Raw genomic sequence first — 20,611 nt, forward strand, 5'->3', positions numbered from 1 at the left:
TTAGCTGTCATGTAGAACAACTGCCAGAGAAATGAATTTTTGAGATAAACTCACACGTTTCTCAATTCCCAACAGTCTGCTCATTTTTTTAAAAAATTGCATTGTGTTCATTGTGGATCAGATTCATAAAGAGAAAGTACTTTAAACTAATGGCAGACAAAAATGGCAAACCTGGTTAATAAAGTTCACCCAAACCTTTAATATGTCAATAAAATAATGAAATGAGGATATATTTTCTCATCCAGAACAGGAAGCCAAATTACTAGTAATACATCTTATACTTCTGTTTCTAATCCAGGAAGGTATGGATTTATTAATAAAGAGCTGTGGGCATGCATCTGAAGTTACAGAGGAAAAAAAACTTTTTCCACAAAAGGTTCTGGCCAAGATTCTAGGAGAGCAGAAAAGACATGCAGTTGCTAAGCAGAATAACTGCACTTCAGTTTAATATTAGAAATTACTGTCTTTCTTTCCAGATGAACTGCTGTTCTTTACAATTTATCAGGTTCTTCTCTCAGAATCTGTGATATTATTATATTAATATGTCACAGTCATTGCTGGCTGAAAAGAGCTTATTACAATTCAAAATCCAGCCAGCTTTAAAAAAAAAAAAAAAAAATTCAAGATGCATTTTCTATACGTGTGTTTCAGCTTAGAAATAATTTTTAATGAAAAAAAAAAAATGTTAAATTACTTGTGAGACATTTAGTTGTCCATGGAATAGAAGTGTACTTACATGGCTTTGGGAAAAATGGACCAGTATTTTGCTTCATTGGGTTTTGCCTTTTTGTTCTTAAGATGTTATAAATCAAATAAATCTCCAGGCTGTGGCTTGAATTAAGCTAAGTAATTATTGTAACTTTATTTTTTTCTTTCGAGTTATAAACCAAAACATTTTGGAAAAAAAAAAAAAAACTCCATGTCTTTTCCAGTTGCTTAGGGCATTTTACAAATGGAATCCAAAACAAAGAATTCAGTACTATCCAGCTTGTTTAAATTTAAGTTATGTTAGTGGTGGTTTCATTTGTTGATCAGGAAATCAGTTATGTTGTAAATATTTTTGCATTGAGAAGGGCTTTTTAATTCAAAAGATTCTAAGGTGTTCTAATTTGCCTTTATATGGTTTCTGATATTTTGATATGGTTTTGTTGTTTTGTTGATTATTTTAATGAGATGGAAATTGACTTTATCTTGCATTCAGAAAATACAGAATGATTATTTGGTTTACGCCCAAATGCCAAAACCTAGTAAGTTTCCAAATATAACTCTCAGTTGTTAAACCCATCACTTCTGCTTTAAACACTTCTAATATGTTAGGTGGGTTTTTTTTCCTGTCATCTAGGAATAATGGGTGTTTGAAAGAAAATGGCAGGTTAGCACTCTTGTGCTAAACAAAGCAGACTGAATTCCTAAGCCTCTTCAGTCAAAAGTGGCATGTTATTAAAAACATGGTACCAAAATTGTTTCTAAACTGGGATTTCAGCTACAGCACAACACTATTCATCTCTAGGCTTGCTGTACAATCTGCCAGGGAGGGAAAGGAGGATGTGTGCACACAATACTGAAGGATAGGAGTGGTGTGTAGAAAGGAAACTTTGCAAAGAAGGACAGGAATGGTTTTGGGGATGCCTCTCCGACTGTTTTTCCAGCTCAGTGATCACCTACATGCACAGGCTGAATTTATTTCACAAACTGGAAGAATATCGGTTCTTGTTTCACCTCTCAGGGCACAAAACATGCTCTGTAAGCTTGCAATGGCACTAATGGTGTGTTAGCTGTAGATTTCGTTCCCTGAAAATGGACAATCTGAAATTCTGATGGTTTTCCCTTGTTTTTTTTTCTTGAAGACTTTTTATTTCTTCTTAAACAGATACATTTAGGGGCCTTTGAATTTGGTTAAGGAACCCTTTTTGTTCTGAACCTTGACAATCTTCCTGTGGCTGTCCGAGAGCAAGCATGCTCAGGCTGGGAAGCTACCTTGCACCGGTGCTGTTCTCAACAGCTCTGGTCTTAAGATTTTTAGGGAGGATGCCTTTCAGCCTGCAGCAGTAGGAGATTCATGTGAAAAGTCATGTATTCTTATTCTTCAGAAGTAATACAAACATACCTGTTCTCAAAACTTAGGCATACAGGGCAGGTGTGAGCAAGCAACCCAATGCCTGCTGCTTAAAGGTAGTTCAAGGCAATGCATTTTATTTTCACTTGCAACAAGCTCAGAGTTTATATGTCAGCTAATGCAATCAAAACTGATTAATAGTAACTCATAAAGCTGAAATAACTTGATTGCTTTCTGTTGTGTGTACAACCACTCACTAATTTTGTCTAACCTGAGCAGAAAATGAACCTCTCCTTTAGTCCCTGATGCTTGTTTGTTTTACAGTCATGCCTAGAGCTACATGATGATTTCTGTTGTAGGAACAGTCTGACAATGGCACTGCTGATTTGGCTTGGAGTCTTCTGACTGAATTCAGCTCTTTTCTGATTCACAGTGCTATGTCTTCTAGCTTAATCCAACACCTCCTTCAACACACAGACCAACCCACAGCACTGCAGTAGCTTCTTTTCTGTTGCCATTGCCTCAGTTGAACCCCAGGCAGCGATGAAGGCAATACCTTCTGATTTTAGAAAGAAAATCCCCTGTGCCAGTGAAACACTCTGAAACATATGTGCTCTGTTTCTCTTTAGGACTGGATAATTCTGTCAGACTTAATGCAGGCCTGTTGCTCAGAGCTGTCCACCATTATTCTGTCATCTAGATGGTCTGCTGTATTATGGTAGGATTAAAGCATTGAGGTTTGTTTCCTGTTTGGGGCAATAAGATGCAGGTGATTTCTTGTCTTGCCCTGTGTTCTCATATCTTGCCCATCATGCTGCAGTCTTCCTGTGATGGCCCACTACATCAGTATCTGGGCCCACTACATCAGTATCTGCATGATTTCCTCATGCAGATTACCCATCAGATGTGCAAGTGCAGTCTCTTTAGAAGAGGTTTAAGCTTCCTGAGTAAAGAATTAGCTGAGTCTGACATAAAAGGTCTTAATCTTCCTTGGTCTCGTCCAAAGGTGCTATGATACTGTCATGGGAGATGTAAGAAGCCTGATAGTACTCCTGTAGCATATTACACAGAATGGGGAGAAACTGTAATACTTCCTGTTCTTTGAGTTAGTCAGCTGATTCTGATTCTAGTCTATCCAGCAATCCTGAATGAAGCTTCTGGAATTGATGGGTCTTGGTTCAGATCACCATCACTGAAACATAATCAGCTACCCTTGTCAACCAGCAAAGTCTCTTGGTTTCAGTCTGCCCAAAAGCACAGGCACTGGGATAGGATGCTGGTAATGCACAGTAAAACGCACAAGTAGTCAGATAATACTTGCTGATAGTGCCGGGATTAAATTGCAAAATAATGATTTAAAAACACCTTGGTATTCACTGTTCCTTTCCAGTCACTTGGTCTGTAATGGATATGATCATTCTGTCTTTCTCAGTTTTGAAGTAGCTACTCACCTTGGGTTTTAATGCAGTTCAACTGGAAGAAAATATTTTTTTCCCTTTTTTGTGTCTTCCTAAGTCTAACTTGCTTCACTAGATAGTCCAAGGAGAACGACTATAAAAAGCCTTTCTTTTGCCTGAGATAATGGACTTCTCAGGGACTGTGGCTTTTCTGAGTCAGTCCTCTTCCATCTCATTAAATTCAACTGAAATTAAGTAGGTTGAACTTTCCAGAACTCTCAGTATTACAGCAATAATTTAGACTAATTAGGGCAAACTCTGTTGCTGTATTAAAAAGAATTATCAAGAGGACATAATTGCATGGTGTTATAGAAAAATTTTGTGTTCAGAAATGCTCAGACAATAGCTGACAAGAGTCTGCTTCATTCAGAATCTAATTTCAGTCTACTGTGTGATAGAACAAGTGGTTTCAGTAGCTCTTTGTAAAAATCCTTTAAGGTACATGTTCCCAGAAATAAATAAAGGCTCTGGGAAAAACAACCTCTTCCTTTGTAGTTCATGATTCAATGGACAATTTCAGTTGCGTGGTCTCTCAACCCCAGATACCTACCTGCCCACAGTATCATAGTCTCTAGCCCTTGACTTAGATGCTTGATCATCTCCCAAATGGCACTCAGCCTTTCAATGACATGCAAATCACTGACAACGTCCTGACTATCTGGGAAGAATGGTAAGCCAGTTTCTGTGACATCCCATAATGTGGGCACAATGTTAAGAGGTGTCTCTTATCCAAAGATGTCCTTAGCTTTTGGAGCCAGGCCTGGGTTATCTCTTATTAGATTAAATTACTTTTGTACAAATAAACTAACTTGGAGCCCTGTGATTTCTAACTCCACAAACCAGTACTGCAAACGAGCCCATCTGGATTCTCCAAATGCTTATGATGATGATAAAGTGCAACCTACATGGAGCAGCCAGCCACCCCTAGAGCTTGCTGTCCTTAAAGCACAGCTTCTGCTGAGTGGGATCATTACACAGTATTTCCATTACTATCAGAGTGCAATCTAGAATCAGATTTCATTGCTGCTAAAATTTTAATCTGACCAATGCACATATTTTCAGCATACTTAATTCACAAGTTTCTGGTGTGTTTATTTGGCTTCATCTAGTAAAACAGTATTGAGGCAAAGAAAAAAAAAAAAATCCTGGCAATTAGGGTAATTGATCACCTTACTCTCTGTCCTCCATTTGTGGTTTTGCACGTAGTATATTTGTGCACCAGCATATATGCAAGCAAAACAAGAATGTCTTATCTAAGCCATATGTATAGCATGCTACTGGACAGTGAGTCTGAATCAGTCTTGTCTACAGAAATGAGTGGATGTCATGTTTAATACAAATGTTGATGTTTAGAACTGAAAAAGGAGGCAGCAATAGATCTACTGTTTCAAATAGAAGACTACTTTTATGTTCGTCTTCTATTTTACACATTGTGTGGAGATAGTATGGATTTTCCCTTGCTTTTATGTTTGCTATACTTCTATATTAACACAAATTTTCAAATGCCCAAATACAGTCAGTAAAAATGGAGTCCATTCTTGCAGCAATGTGACAAAACTCTTAGTACTTGCTGTGAAGCACAGTTCAGGGATTCTACACAGCCACTCTCCCTCAGGGCTTTTTAAAGTCTGTTGGCAGCTTTATTCTTTCAAACAGGCTATGTCCCAAGTGTGTAGCCAGAGACTGAAAGCTTGACCAGCAGCCTCAGCCAGAACTTAGACTGGGGAGATGAGTTTTTCACTTAAATGGAGGAGTATGGCAAACCAGTATGAACATCCTTTAAACTGATACAAAGCATTGAGATTCTTTCCACTGGTCTTATTATTTATGCTATAAAATCTGTATGAAGATTAACCAGAAATTTTATTTTGACTGTATTTTTTTTCATGAAAAGTTATGAGTCAAATTGGTGTAAGTATGCTCTGCACATCTTTTGCCCTCAATTTAGACAGGGCTTTTATTTACCCTGTTTATGTCTCCCATCTGCAAGACATGTCCTCAAGATCACTCACTCGATAGTCTTCACGTGTGTCTACATTTTTGTGTGATCTGCATTTACCCTGGCCTTTACAAAGACAAATCTTATTCAGGACATTCCTTGTGAAGCTGCCCACTAGCAAGTGCAGACTCACATTTCTAGTGGTCTCTAGGGTCTGAAACTTAGTTCTCCTTAATGGATAGCCTTATTTTTTTTCTGACCACATTAAAAAAAAAAAAAAACAAACCAAAACAAAACAAAAAAACCAAACACCTGTTTTTTAACTGTATCTCAGCATGTCTGCAGAATGTCTCTCTAGCTACTCCTCTTATTAGATGATTATATTAAATTATCCCAACTTCATTAAGAAATAAAGGTTATGCAGTCACTTTGCCTATCATCTTCCTGCCTCCTTCTCTCTCTGTCCATTCATACATACAATGATAAGTTCTTTTTTAGTAGAGGGAAAGTCAATTACTGCTCTGTATTTGAGACAGAAGAGACAAGTTAATGCTGATCTTGAGGAAAGGAAGCAGATTTTTTGTACCTTTTATTTGGCAACAATCAGCTGAACATATTTGTCTAACTTCCGATTTAGCATATCCCTTTTATCTCTGGAAAACATGCTGTATGAGGAGTGGCTGAGGGAACTGGGGTTGTTTAGTCTGGAGAAGAGGAGACTGAGAGGAGACCTTATTACTCCCAACAGCTACCTAAAAGGAGGTTGTAGTGAGGCTGGTGTTGGTCTCTTCTCCCAAATTACTGATGACAGGATGAGTGCAAATGGCCTCAAGTTGTGCCAGAGGAGGTTTCAATTGGATTTTAGGAAGAAATTCTTTACTGAGAGAGTGGTCAGGCACTGGAACAGGCTGCCCAGGGAGGTGGCATTGCCATCAGCCCTGGAGGTGTTCAAAAAACGAGTAGATGTAGCACTTGAGGCTATGGTCTAGTGGTTAGGGAGATGCTGGGATGGAAGTTGGACTTGATGATCCTAGAGGTCGTTTCCAACCATAGTGATTCTATGATTCTTTGGCATGGGGACCATCATAGGTTATATAGAATGAGTTCAAGTATGTTCCATAGGAAAGTTCACATAAATTCACAGAATGTTAGGGGTTGGAAGGGACCTCAAAAGATCATCTAGTCCAACCCCCATGCCAGAGTTTAGGAAGAAAAGCCCATAAAATTTGCAGTAGGCCAGGCTCATCACTTCAGTGTAGTAAATAACTTGCAATACATTATATAATCTTTGGTCTCCTAATGGAATTTTGGACTGTGTTTTGTGATAGATTGTGATTTTGATTTAGCCTGTGATTTGTGATTTTGTGAACAGTGACTGATCTCATGCAGACTGTTGAGTGCTTTAGCAGTCTCTTTTGGAGGTGGTGGTTTTGATGAATTTAAATTTGGGGGCTATTCTGCTTTCAAATTTGTCTTTCCTTTAAAAAATTAAGATATGAACAAGTATGCCACACATACTAGTTAACAGAATTTAACATTGACATGAACAATTTTCTTCTAACCTTAAAGGTTAACAGCTGTGTCTATATTTAGAACCTGTCTACTCCTTTTTTGAGCACTCTCACCTTTTGCAGATTTCCTGAGCTAATGTAGATTAAAGATTTCTTATTGCACTATGCAATTACTTTTCTGTGCAAAAGGGTCTATGCAGTTTATCATGGATAAACAACTGTGGATGACTGTACTTTCAGTATCATGCTTTCACCAAAATAGTGATAATTTCTGGAATTGTTGGTCTTGACAGAAGGGGCATCTGAAAAATTAAAAGTAAATCCTGGGTTTATTTCAGTATATTAAATTAATATTTAATAATGCCCTCTCTAAAAAATAACAAGATACAGTATTTTGTCAGTGTTCTCTGATGAAATGCAGTCCACCAAGAGCTCAGTATGAATGTAGTCTGAAAATTAGAATAAGGTCATTCTATTTTATAGAAAAGAAGAAAAATAACACTTCCAGGGCAGAAAACCCAGTAACATATACTTGTTGCCTCTTAGAAGTGCCTCAGGATTCAATGGGTGGCAAACAAGGTCAGTGAATGAGAAGAGCAACAAAGTATCACTTCCAGTAAAGAAGTCTGTAAGAGATTTTAAGAAGAAGAACCACCCTATTTTCATAGTTTTGCCAATCTGTATTTTGACAGTTAATATCTATGTTCTAATAGTTGCCATGGAATTTGAAACACTGATGAATATTTTATGCATTTGTGTCATATGCTGGGCATTCAGAATGTTTGCCACTGACCGATGCTCGTGACACTAGAAAGAACTAGCTCTACACTATGTGGCTTATTTACAGGTAGAAACAATTGTAATATTTTTGTTCTTTGTGCAGTACTGCTGCTTCTTGTAAACTTCTTAAAATCTCCTCCATTTTCCCTCTTCACAGTTTCCAAATGTGTGAAGTAGATCCATAAAACATGGGCTTGCATATTGATTTTAGATACAGGATCTGTGAGGAATTTGATTGCTCAGAAAATACACTCACTTCTAAGAATTTGCTCAACCCTTTGTTTACTTTTTTTGCCTGTACGACCTGAGTAACATGTAAAGTGTGTAGGTGTGAGGAAGACTGGCAAATAATTTACTTGAGACCCTAGGCTCTTCCATCTCTGCAGAATTCATTCAGATGATTAATGCATATTCTTTGCTCTACATAGCTGCTCCTCTTATAAGTGTCAAAACAGAAGATAAAATGGAGTATCTATACACAAATAGTAAAAATATCCTTTATAAAAGGCAAGAAATGAACAGATTTTACTGAGGAACAGGTAAGCTAGGTATCACACAGGAGATAGTACCATTTCACAGAATTTGAAGACAAAGAGAGTAATGTTTCTGGAAGCGAGGTAGCATACATATTCACACTATGGATGTTTAAGGAGAGAAAAGGGAGAAACAGATATGGCTTGTCTTCTGCTGAAGCCTTTGTGTTGCTGTGTAACCCATTAAACAATCCTGATCATTAGTGAACTGGTTGTAGTTATTGCTTTTTTATTAGGTGCTTGCAATATCTGTAAAAACATTACTGTCTTATGGATAGTATATAAATTCTGAGAAGTATGTAGTAACTCAAAGGCAAATCATATTTCTCTATTTATCAGAAAGCCTTTTTCTGATTAGATTTTCATATGTTTGAAGTCCATTGTTAAATAGTGCCATTTTATGATCAAACTTAAACATTAAAATTACACCAAATCAATGACAATTTCTGCTGAAAGCTGCAATTTGTAACTCATCATGATAAATTCACGGCAGGAAATTACAGGAAAATTAAAACGAGTCATATTAGATTATTGCCTTTGGAAAATTTCTTTTCATCATGATTGCTGCCATATACTAGATCTGATAACTGAAAACTCCCAAGCTTTCCCTGTCCCTGTGGTGTCCTGGAGAGGTCTGACTCCATATCATCAGCACTACAGATGCTACTCTTAAGCTCAACTGTCGTCCTACTTGTACTTATGAGACTATATTTTTTGGAAACGGTATCAAGTGGCAGCTTTCATTGCTGAAGCAAAAGAATCCCTCTTTCCCTTCCTCTCTCCTCCCCTCCAGTGCGTCATCCTGGCATCTTGCCCATACGTCACCCCATGGCGTGGGTGATGTTGCCACAGCAACGACACACACAGTCACACCCCCTCTAGCTATAGAAATGAGTCAGTCTGGAAGTTTTACTAGGTTTTTATTCATCTGCGATGTGCTGCCCAGCCATCTGCGATTACTTGCCCATCCAGTCTCACAAACTTGCTAGTAACCCTTCGTGGCATCACTTTCAGTATTTTCACCTCCATCCTGTGGGATGAAATCTCTGCAAATCAGACTTGGGCAGTTGGTCACCTGCCCAGCCCGCAGCTCAGAAACTGGCTGGTTCATGAGCCATCTCATAGATGCACCAGGCAGTTAGGTAATAACTAAGTTGATACTTACTTCTCAAAGAATGTGTAAAACAGCAGTAGTATCTGCAGAAGAATAAAACTGGAGTTACCTACCCTATGTTCTTTCTGTTAAACATAAAACTTGACGTTCTTTCTGTTAAAGCAGTGAGGCAAGTTTGCAGTAATACCTAACTTAAAACTCTGCTCACTTTTTCAGACACGGAGATGACTTGATTGTGACACCATTTGCTCAGGTAGGCACAATTTTGCCATATTTCTTATATGCAATTTAAATATGCAATTCTTATATTGCAATTTAAAGACCAACTATCCAAAACAGCTGTTTTCCATTGTTAATATTATATTAGATAAATGTGCTTGAAATGGGAAAAAAAATATCAAAACAGAAAGTTATAAGCATCCCATTGTTGTTATCTACACGTCTCTTTTAATGTTTCTTTATTGTCTAAAATGGTGAAGTGCAACAACACGATAAACACTTCTGACTGATCTCCTTTCAAATACTGTAGTGGACAGTCATGATGAAGACAAATTTGTGCTCTCTCTTATCCTCCTGCTTTTTATAATTATAATTTCTCCTTTTGAACATCTTTTATGCATTCAAAACAAGGTAACTTTCAGATGCAAGATAAGTTTTAGCCAGAATACTTAATTTCCTTTACAAAACCATCTCTATTTGTTTCATGTTCCATTCAGATTTTGTTTTATAAAGTATCAGGTCAAAATTCTATATCATTTAGATATAGAAAACTCCACAACTTTTAGCAACAGAGCTGTCATACAACATATGGGAAGTTAACAGTGTTATTCCTTGAACTCACAATGATAGGTTTTACCCTGTAATAGATAGGAATTCAAGTTAATTGAGTGTAACAACAGGGGGAAAAAATAAACCTGGAAGTCATATGTGATTGAAGGTGAACGGTAAGAAGAGAGGTTGAGTCACACACCTGTCTCAAGAATAAGATCCAACTTCAGTCTGAATATGCAGATGCTTTGGTCTAATGATGAGCTGATAACAAATAAAAATTTCATAGTTTACTATATATTTAATGATATTGTAAACAGATAAAGTGTTTATACAACACTGGCTGATCAAATCCTTAATATGAAGAGTACTTCGATATCTCCCAAATGGTAAATATACTTCAACAATAATGAAAGAGAAGAAATTACAAGAAAAACAAGAAGAAAAAATAAGTAAAATCACCTCTAGTTTTAGTTCCTCAGAAAATATAAAAATCCTAACCCCTGAGCACAGAAATAATACAAAATGTACAGTGGCCAAGCAATCCATTAATATTTACTATAGCTGAGTTCATGCTCTTTGTCAGCTGAATTGTTATTAGAAATTATGCCACAGAGGTAAGACAGGTTATAGTATGCCCAGAAAACCAGCAAATATTACAACCCATTTATGAGTATTTTTTTCCCTCGGACAAAATACCCTGTTTGTTTTAAGAGCATTTTCATTTTAAAGCAGAAGCAGTTGAATGTTACTGATACATGCACCAGGGTGCCCTAATTGATGGGGCATTATTGATAATAATCGATGGATTAAAACCCTATTAGCAGTGGTTTAAGTCAATCTGTTTTCATTTTAATTGAACAGAGGAAAGAATATTCACAGGGTGTTATCACATGTCACATTCCCTGACACAGGGGAAATATAGATGCAGTTGAGAGAGCATGCCTAATAGAGGGGAAGTGACTCTTCAGAAAAACATAGCTCTTACCTAAAAATCATTTGAATATGCAAAATCCCATCTCCCACATTGGCCTGCATCTGCAGCTAAGCACAGGGCCCTTCTGTGAGTTATATGAGCAGCACTAAGCCTCACGCAGGACTTCAGAAATTGGATACTCTGTGCCAGTATAATGTCTATGCATTGTACAAAAATACTATTTTAATAACTTCCTAGAGCAATATTTCATCATGTAGCATCATCATCATTGCATTTTTTGTGTTGCAAACAGCAAAAGCACTGCTTTAATCCATCCGGGGCTTCCTGGTGGCAAGCAGTAGATTATGGCATTTGGAACACAGTTATTCCAGTTATTTCAAACCAACCATAATTTCTTCAGTTGATCAGGAGGCTTGTTCCCTCTGACCACGAGCCACCTGGTGGTAATACTTTCAATTTTAGCAGGTCTGTTTCTATTCAGCACATCACCATGGTAGCACAGCTGCATTTGTTAACCAAAGGCAGCATGGCATGCTATGTTCCCCTCATAGAATCTGACTCCAGGACAAGATAATTTGGTGTTTTTACCAGAATCAAATTTTGTAAGCTAAAATTTAAAAATTACAACAATATTATTAGTTGCATTTCCTTATGTTTTAATATACAGCAACTACTGTAATTCAGTTATTCACAGAATTTCACTACTCAAAATGAAGTTATTTGAGTGATCTGAAATTTAAGGACAAATTCTCTAGGGTTTTCATAATTTGATTTTTTTCATTCACTTGCAAGTGTTTGTATATGACTTAATTCTGAAAATAATATTTACTTAGGGATTAAACCTAAAGAGGTTTGGAGATGACTGGTTGATTTTTGCTCACAAATCTAACTCTAGAAATATTCAGCACAAAGAAACTGCCACTTAAAGGAAATTATAATGAAACTTTGAAATATTATTTTATGTACTTATACCATAATATAATAGACTTACAAATAAGAATACTTTTATAGAATAAATCAAGCTGTTTAGTTCCATTGTAGCCAATGGCCGAAGTTTTTGTCATCAGTTTTACATTCATTGCTATGTGTGCGGGAACACCTTCACAGAATCACAAAATCACAGAATGTTAGGGGTTGGAAGGGAACTCCAGAGATCATCGAGTCCAACCCCCCTGCCAGAACTTGCAGAAACTGTCAAAATATGTGCATCTACGCAAAGTATCTGGGATGCTGGGCAGATACTGGACATTTCACCCCTGGACCTACAAGACATTTATCTTACCTGCCAGAAGAACAAATAGAGGGACATAAAACCCAAACAATCAAGTCTCTGCTTTCTGAAAAAGGAAACATTCATAGTGTATGAGACGTGAAAAATCTGGTCAATGTTCATAGTGCTGGGTGGAGAAACTCCCTAAAAGCTCTTCAAGGACCCAAACATCAGGCCAGCTAGGCTCATTAGCCTCCACTCCTCACTGGCCCTGAGCAGCCTTGCAGCTCTGTGTACTTCTTTGCCCCGCAACCCACATGGTAAATGTCCTGTTATTTCAGATTCAACACAGTCCTCAGCTAGGTTCATGTTCTCATGTGGCATCATGCCTAGGCTACTAGCATTTCTGAAATTCAGCCCTGTGCATCAGGTGCCAAGTCATTCCCTGCAGTCCAGCAAAGGCTGAGCTATCATGAATGGCTGTACCTGAGAACACTTACCAATGAGTCACTTAGCTACCTTTGTATGTGCTCCAAATTCTCAATGTACCTGAATATACAACCAGTTTGAGTCCAACCATACTTATCGAGCAGGAACTTGCAACCTAGAAAACCAGTTACTTTTTTTCATGGCCTGACGCAGCTCTGAGAGCCACACAGATGCATTTCTCTGATGCTACTATCACATACAAGCCATCTCAGCATCCTGGCACACATAAACTGTACCCAGGCAGGTTGACTGAAGGGAACTGAAAGTGGACTGCAGTCACTATAATGTGTGTCTTTTTTCAGTTTATGCTTTCCTGCTCTTTTTACCTTCAATTCATGCTTTTGTTTTACAATATTTTCATACTTCAGTCATTTCTCTTTTTATTTTATGTCTTTATTTTTGAACTTTTGAACGCCAAGACCTTTTCCCTCCTGCTCAGTTCATGCCTGATTTCCATCAGTGTATATCCAAAACCTAAATACAACATTTGTTAGTGTCACTGTACCCTGGCCATGCAAATTGGATGGCATTTGTAATTACTTCTGTTCTGTGCTGCCTGTAAAATTTGTGAGTTTTCTTCTTGATCTTTAGAAAGGAAAATATAATTAAATTAATACTGTTTAATTAGGCAACAAATATATATTTATTTTTATTATCATAACTCATTTGTGAATTACCTACAAGAGCATAAACACTGCCAGTCATTACTATCTCCTGAGTATTTTCTGTCTGTTACAAGCTCTGACTTTTTTTCTCTTCAGCCTCCTAGCTCCTTCCTACCTCATGCATAAATTTATGGGGTTATGAATACTGTGTTATAACCTCCTCAACTCAGATTTAAGCAACCCAAATTCTCATTCCCACCTTTTGTTATTCCTAAATTGGGTTCACCATGGAACCAGTCCAGTCTGGGCTGAGAAGCAACAACAAGCAGCTCCTTCAAAGACATACCAGTGATTAGTGTTGCTGCTTCTGCACATTCCTAGCCTGGTCCCAAACAATTTGTGGCTCTTCTGACTCTCTGTGGTCAGAGAGGTGCATCTTATCATCCCTATATGGTACAATATTTGCTCTATTTATCCAACTGCCTTCAGAAGAGAGTGCATATGCCATTTATAACAAGAAGACACTCCTCTACTACCTCCACTAGCTGCTGTCTTGCATGAACTTATTCTGGAAAGGAAATATTTCATTTCTGTCTTCTTTCCCAGTGAACAAAACTTGTAGAAGCCTGCAGACATTTCCGACCTGGTCAGATGACACTTACCTCTTACTCTGGCTTTCTGCACCAAGTCCTCAAATCAACGGCCTCCCTTAAAGGACCCATTTTCATTTTTCCTGGCAGTCTAGACAAGCTCATTCCCTTTGTCCTTTGAGGTTTGTGGGGGCTGAACTACAAATGGAAGATTTTGTAATAATTTCTTATGCATGAAGTATCAGGCTTGAATGGCCTATTATCTTTTGAACATTAATGCTTTTATGGTCATTTTAAAGAACTAAGTAGTATTCTGTGAAAAACTTTCCTCCTTTTCAAGTAAGTCTGCCTTTAAACAAATAAAGAGTTGTTTATGAGGGGAAAAAAAAAAGTAATAAACCATCGCCCTTGTATTACAGACATGCCATTGTTAAATAATGGCCAAAGGCTTCAGACAAACCAACCTTGGAAACCTTTTACAGTTGTTTTGCTATGTCCTTTCCTTTTTCTTCCAGTGCAGTGGAGCAGAGATGAATCAGTCTCACCTCTGCAGAAATGTAGACTGAAACCATTCTGTCTGTTTCAGGTGCTGGCCAGCCTGCGTACTGTACGGAATAACTTCGCTGCATTAACAAATTTACAAGACAGGGCACCCAGCAAGTGAGTGTCAAGTTTTCACCACTGAACTTTTTACAGTGATACTTTTAAAATGTAAACTAAGAATAACAAATTAGTTGTAATAGATTTCAGTCTGTGCCACCAAACCAGCATACTGGATGAATAAATGAGTTTATTAATCCTTGAAAATACTATACTTGCTAATTGAGACAACAGCCCCTTTGCCTAATTGCTCTTGCATTGCCGTGCTTGCATAAACTTAGGGAGTTTGAGTAATTTATGTGAATTTCAGTAAATTAGTCATATGTCAAAGATCACTCAAAGATGATTATTCAGGGAGAGTGTGACTCCTGCAACTGAACCAGAGTGAGCAGACAGCTACACTCATTGTGAGCTACTTGCATGATCTGAACCTAGAACTCCGCCTAACTCATCCAAGATGATGACATCCCACTTATCCACAGGAGTTCATGTCTGTAAATGAAATATTATAAATACAATCTCTATCCAACCATGTTACAGCATCACAGTTAACATTAATGTTAGATACATAGGCAAATTTTGTAGTGTAGTTATTTCCTTCACCCAAAATGTGTGTGTTTAAAACTGATTAATAATTAGCATTCCAAAGATAGCTGCCTACCACTGCATATGCAGTGTCATCAAAAGATACTTCCAGCCCCCTTGACTGGAATAAGCAGACCCTAACTGTACCCTCCTTGCAGCAATCCCTATGCAGCTATGACAGTCCAGCAACTTCTAGCTTTCTTCAGTGGGCAAAGCTGGGTGAGCTCTTTGCCCTAAAGATTATTGTGAAAGGTATATGAAAAATAATATCTATGCAAAATTATAGAGTGAAAAATATATATTTTTAAAAGTATTTCAAGTCAGAGAATGTGGAAAGTATAAGCCATGTTAGAATAATGATAACTTTGTATATGAATCAAACTTAAAGCTAGGTATAAGGTCTCAGTATGATCAGGCAGATTTTTAATGAACTTGTCAGTTACTAAAATATTCTTCTCTTCAAGTTCCCTATGTACAGAAAGGTTTCAGAGTCAGTTTTAAATTCCTTTCTACACTAGAAAGAAACACCTGTTCTAAATGAGCTTTTCTGGGCAATGCCAAGGTATTCCAGCCCCAAATAATTTCCCAATGAAATATTATTTTCTATTATATTGTTCAAGGATTCCGTCATCTGCGAGTTTATCAGGCTTATACCTTTTTTTTCCTCTTTTCTTTTAAACAGACGGTCACCAATGTGTAACCAACCCTCTATTAACAAAGCAACTATAACAGGTAAGAAGAATATCACTAAAATTTCTCTGTGAAACCATCATGGTTTTCTAAATTTAATAATTATTTATAAAAACATATCACTGAAATATGCATTTTATTACATTAACTGTATATTTTATAAATTTATTTTTAAAGAGGATTTGAATGATGTGACACAAATTGGTGACTTTTGGTGTTGTATCATGTTAGCTTCCTATCTTATTATCCTGGTTTCAATTTCTTTCCCAATTTTTTTTTTCTTTTTCCTTTATATACCAGTATATTCCTGTGCCATGCTTACCTTTATTAGTAACATTTTTTTGCAATGACATATAGTAGAAATAACTGGTATGAAAAATACAACGACCTTTCAGTTTGGACATGAAGTTCTGTAGCTATACTAAGGTGAAGTGTTTGCATTGCAAGCCCTTAGGAAACGAGGACACATTTTCAGCGCTGACCTTTCTGATATAGGACAGTAAATTCTATTTCTATGACAATTTTATGTGCGTAAGAGAAAAATAATTACATCGTAAAAGGCACTACTATTTCTAAAGAAACATTACCTTGAAAACAGGACAGTCATTGTCAGTTATAAGAACACTTCTGAAAATTTTACCCTGTATCACTTTTTATTACTATTACGGCAACTTAGCCTTGGGCATCTCTATGGGAACACACTTTGTTCGACCTGCATGATGTATTTTTTACATCATATTAATTCATGTGTTCTTACACTGCAATTTTCCAAGTAGTCACTTTCTTTGTGATGCATTGGCAGAGTGAAAGAGCATTTGCTCTGCCTCTTAATAAAAGTCTACAGACACTTATTAAACAGACAAATTCTTATATAAATTAAAAATGCAATATTTCCAGAATTTTCAAAATATTTAGTCTTTTTAATTGCATAATATTTGCAACTCAAGGAAGAAACAGTATTTCAGCTCTTTTGAGAAGTGTGTCTTTGTCATGTTCCATAGTTCCTGTCTTTAGGCTCTGGAATAAATTAATATTGTTAGTCTTTTTCAATTAGGGACACACAATATCCATATTTACCTCTACAAGAGCCAATCTTGGCATTTCTGTACAATTTTCCTCTCCTAGCAATTATCATGTAATCTAAGCAGGGGGGAGGAGGGGCTCATAGGGGAATAGAGGGTTAAATCTTTAAATCTGTTCTATAAACAGAAAAGCATCCTTAGTTAAGAATGTGCTGCAATCATATTTAAATTCATAGTAATTAAATAAAAAGGAAGGGGAGACAGATAAATGCTTAGATCAATTATAATCATAATCCTTTGTTAATGTATTCCTTTAAGAGGCAATTTTGGGTGTTGGTTGCAAATGACTCTGCATGAGACATTGCAGTTATTGACAGATGTTACACCTATTTTTAATTGTGGCATTTGTCTCATACAACACAGTCATCCAGAAGTCTGTTAACTGGATTTAGAGATACTAGAAAACAGGGCTAGTTCTTTGGTTTCAAGGTAGGTACTAACTTTAGAAAGCCTGTAACACATTAAAATCCCTGACAGTAACAGAAAATGTGATATCCAGAAGAGAAGATATGCATGCATATGAAGCCACAGCAAGCCTACCTTTCATGCCCTCCCACAGTTTTTTTGCCTGAGGTCAGCTTCTTTTCTCTAGCAGGAGAAGCTGCTCAGACAGCAAGACCCAAGACACACTCTACTGGAAGATGATGTTGCTCTTTATAAATTCCCCTCAATCTGAGGGTTTCCATTCAGTTAATCCACAGAGTGCACTCTACATGTCAAAAGCAATAAATCATCTGAAGTTTTAATGTTTAGAATGAAGGTGATACAGTCAGTGTTTCAGTTAATCTAGAAAATGCTTCTGTGCCAAGAAATTTAAACGAAGCCATAGAAGGCAAAGAAAAGTAAGGATAATTTAATCTAATTCAGCTTAATCTAATTTCTCAGAGATACTGATGGAATTGCTGTGCATTATGCATTAAAGTGAGTAAGCTGGGACCTGTGTGCATTGGCTGTAAGTGCCTTTAACGATACAGGAAAGATATTAGGCCACTATAAAGCACAAATATAGTTACAATTAATTTTGACTGTCGAATGGAGGCTGGATACTATTTTGTCTGAACAGGTTTGCCCATTCTTAGTCATAGACTGGTTTTGATATTTCCATAGCAACAAATTTCACGGCATAAGCACGGAAGTATGCATAGGTGTTTTCTTAGGGCATATAAATCCTAGTAAAACACATACAGCACTATGCCAAGGAGGAAGATTCATTGAAAACACTCTTCCTGCTCTTCACAGAATGATTCAAAACCCTTTCAGATGCTACTGAGTTTTTTGAATTCTTCTGGGGAATGTTTGAAATGTAGATTGTCCAGATCTTTCCTTCTGAGAAATCCTCTTGGTCATGCTGTTCTCAGAGTTCATCACATCACCCAGGTGGCTAAGCCAGCAATCTCAGGAAGAACTGATCACCAGTGTAACAAACTAGGTGACTGGAAGGCACAGTGTCACTAAACATCACTGCTAAACCAGAAATAGATACTTAAGATGGAGAGTTTATGTTGCTTAGCTTCATGGAAGAAGTGTCTTTTGGAAGACTCTAACTGAGGAACAAGTTGATCACAGAAAGCATAAGTGAAGTGGAAAGGAACTTCTGCAGAAGATACAAGGAACATGACAGGGAAAGATAAAAAAGGATTTTGGTGAAGCCAAATGACTAAAATAGCAAGAGCAAAATTCTCCCACTTACTATTTTAGAATTCACCCTGAGGCATAAATGAAAATACATTAGCAAAAGACAAAGAAACTGTGGAACTGAGAAGTGAAACAGCACAGAAATCAAATGTTCAAATTCATAGAATGGCTACAATGGCTATGGTGGCCTTAAAATTTGCTGCAGCTTTTAAGTGTAAATCTCTAGAAGTTGATGATCAAAATATACTGCGTTGTACTCAATATATCCACATGAATCCCTTTTGGAAACTCTGTTGAAAGAAACTAATAAATATAAATGGCATACTTGATCTTCACATATCAGCCATGTATGCTATGGCTTGCTGAATGTTTCTTTTGCAGATGAATTATGGGGTAGGAGTTGGGAACTTTTCATGTAGCAACAGACTCCTTAGATGGCACTTTATACTTGCTTTAGATATTTAGGGTGTGGATATCTGTTTTATAGGCTCTTTAGAGTTCCTTATAGTCATTGTGAATAAGCAGACATGCAAACTGACTTGTTAGCTATCCTCTTTAAAGGGAGATGAATTGTACCCTAAAAATGCCATCTTTCTGCCAGGACTGAGCCCAGCCTGGGATAACTGTTTGCTGTACAGTGCTTCCATGCATGGTGTTCTCACTGACTCACATGTTCCAGCAGTGATATGAATGCTATTTCATGTTGATAGTACTTCTCTTAACATGACACAACCAGTGAATTACAAATAAGGTTTAAAAAAAAAATTACAAAATTTTTTTAAAAAAAGAAAAAAAAGAAACTAGCTGTGGCTCAAGGACGGAAGTTGCAAGTTTTAATTTTTCACTGATAAAATAGTGAGCAAGCATTAGATATCTTTTGATTGCTACAGTTCTAATATCTGCATTTCTAAATCAGAATAATTGATTAGGAAGGAACTGTAATAACAGGTCTAGCAGGTCTTTCTTCAAATTTAAAACAGATACAAGATCTCACAATTTCTCTGTACACTAAAGACAATTTGCAAACTCTGTCTGATCTTTTTTGTGCAAATATTCTGCATTCAGAAGGAGATAAGTTTGTTGAAAAGACAGATTTTCTAGGACTTTGATAACTATGACAACTACTGATTAACTGGCAAGTCTTAGGTAACCTGAAATCACAGACACAGGGACTGATTCTTATATATGCATATATTAGATAGCCATTATGCCTAACTCATAGTAATAGCTTTGAAGTGAATTTAAGTATAGTTTACATAAGTGGTCCTTTCTATGACAAATGCAGTGCCAAAGGATCTGTAAGTGAAGATTTGTATATGTAACAAAAAAAGGAATTTAATTTCATCATGAAATAAATCATAATTGCAAAGTTTCACCTTTTAGAAGTTTTTTACACTTAACAGCTTTGCATCAAAAACTAACCAAACCTATTTCATCAGATAGAGGAAAATATATGGAATTTTTAATGAATAAATTAGATTTCGTTTATTGAAATGTCGGAAGCATGTGACTTCGTTTACAGGAAAACCCCTTCAGATCTTGTCATATATATATAAAACACAGCAATAAAGAACTAGCCTAGTCTAGTTGAGAGGTGTCCCTGCTCATGGCAGGGAGGTTGAATTAGATAATCTCTAGGGTCTTTCCCAACCTAAGCCATTATATGATTTTATGAAATAAAATTTGCAAAGATTATGAGGGTATAAATCTAACTGAATTTATTTGCTACCCCATGCTTTCATTCCTTTTTATTGGCCTTGAGTTACTCTTTTTATACGCCCGGCTCTGTATCTTAAATCCACCAGAAATCAATATCCTGCTAATTAAATAGAATTTCTTGTTGTTTTTTTTTTTTTCCTTTCGCCATGGGCTTTGTCCAACACAATTCATGATTTGTTTTGATCAGCTTCAGGTTTCCCAGTTAAGTTTATGGTTTTGAAATGGAATCTACCACTCTTTTTCTAGAGATTTGATTTTATTACATTGAAAGTACAGTCAATTATTATTTAATAAATAAATAAGATTTAATA

General features: G+C 36.7%; 1 protein-coding gene across 1 annotated transcript in view; it reads left to right on the forward strand.

The window, feature by feature from the left end:
• LOC103776009 (cAMP-specific 3',5'-cyclic phosphodiesterase 4D-like) overlaps positions 1-15,906 on the forward strand; it is a gene marked incomplete at both ends in the record, with an annotated part of 20,625 nt that extends 4,719 nt beyond the window's left edge. Inside the window, 3 exons of the mRNA XM_008943489.1 lie at positions 9,607-9,643; positions 14,576-14,649; positions 15,857-15,906. Coding sequence (XP_008941737.1) covers positions 9,607-9,643; positions 14,576-14,649; positions 15,857-15,906 — 161 coding nt within the window. The remainder of the gene's footprint in view (positions 1-9,606; positions 9,644-14,575; positions 14,650-15,856) is intronic.
• Positions 15,907-20,611: the final 4,705 nt, after the last annotated feature.

Source organism: Merops nubicus, unplaced genomic scaffold, assembly GCF_000691845.1.
Source record: "Merops nubicus isolate BGI_N331 unplaced genomic scaffold, ASM69184v1 scaffold20217, whole genome shotgun sequence".
In the NCBI taxonomy this organism is placed as follows: domain Eukaryota; kingdom Metazoa; phylum Chordata; class Aves; order Coraciiformes; family Meropidae; genus Merops; species Merops nubicus.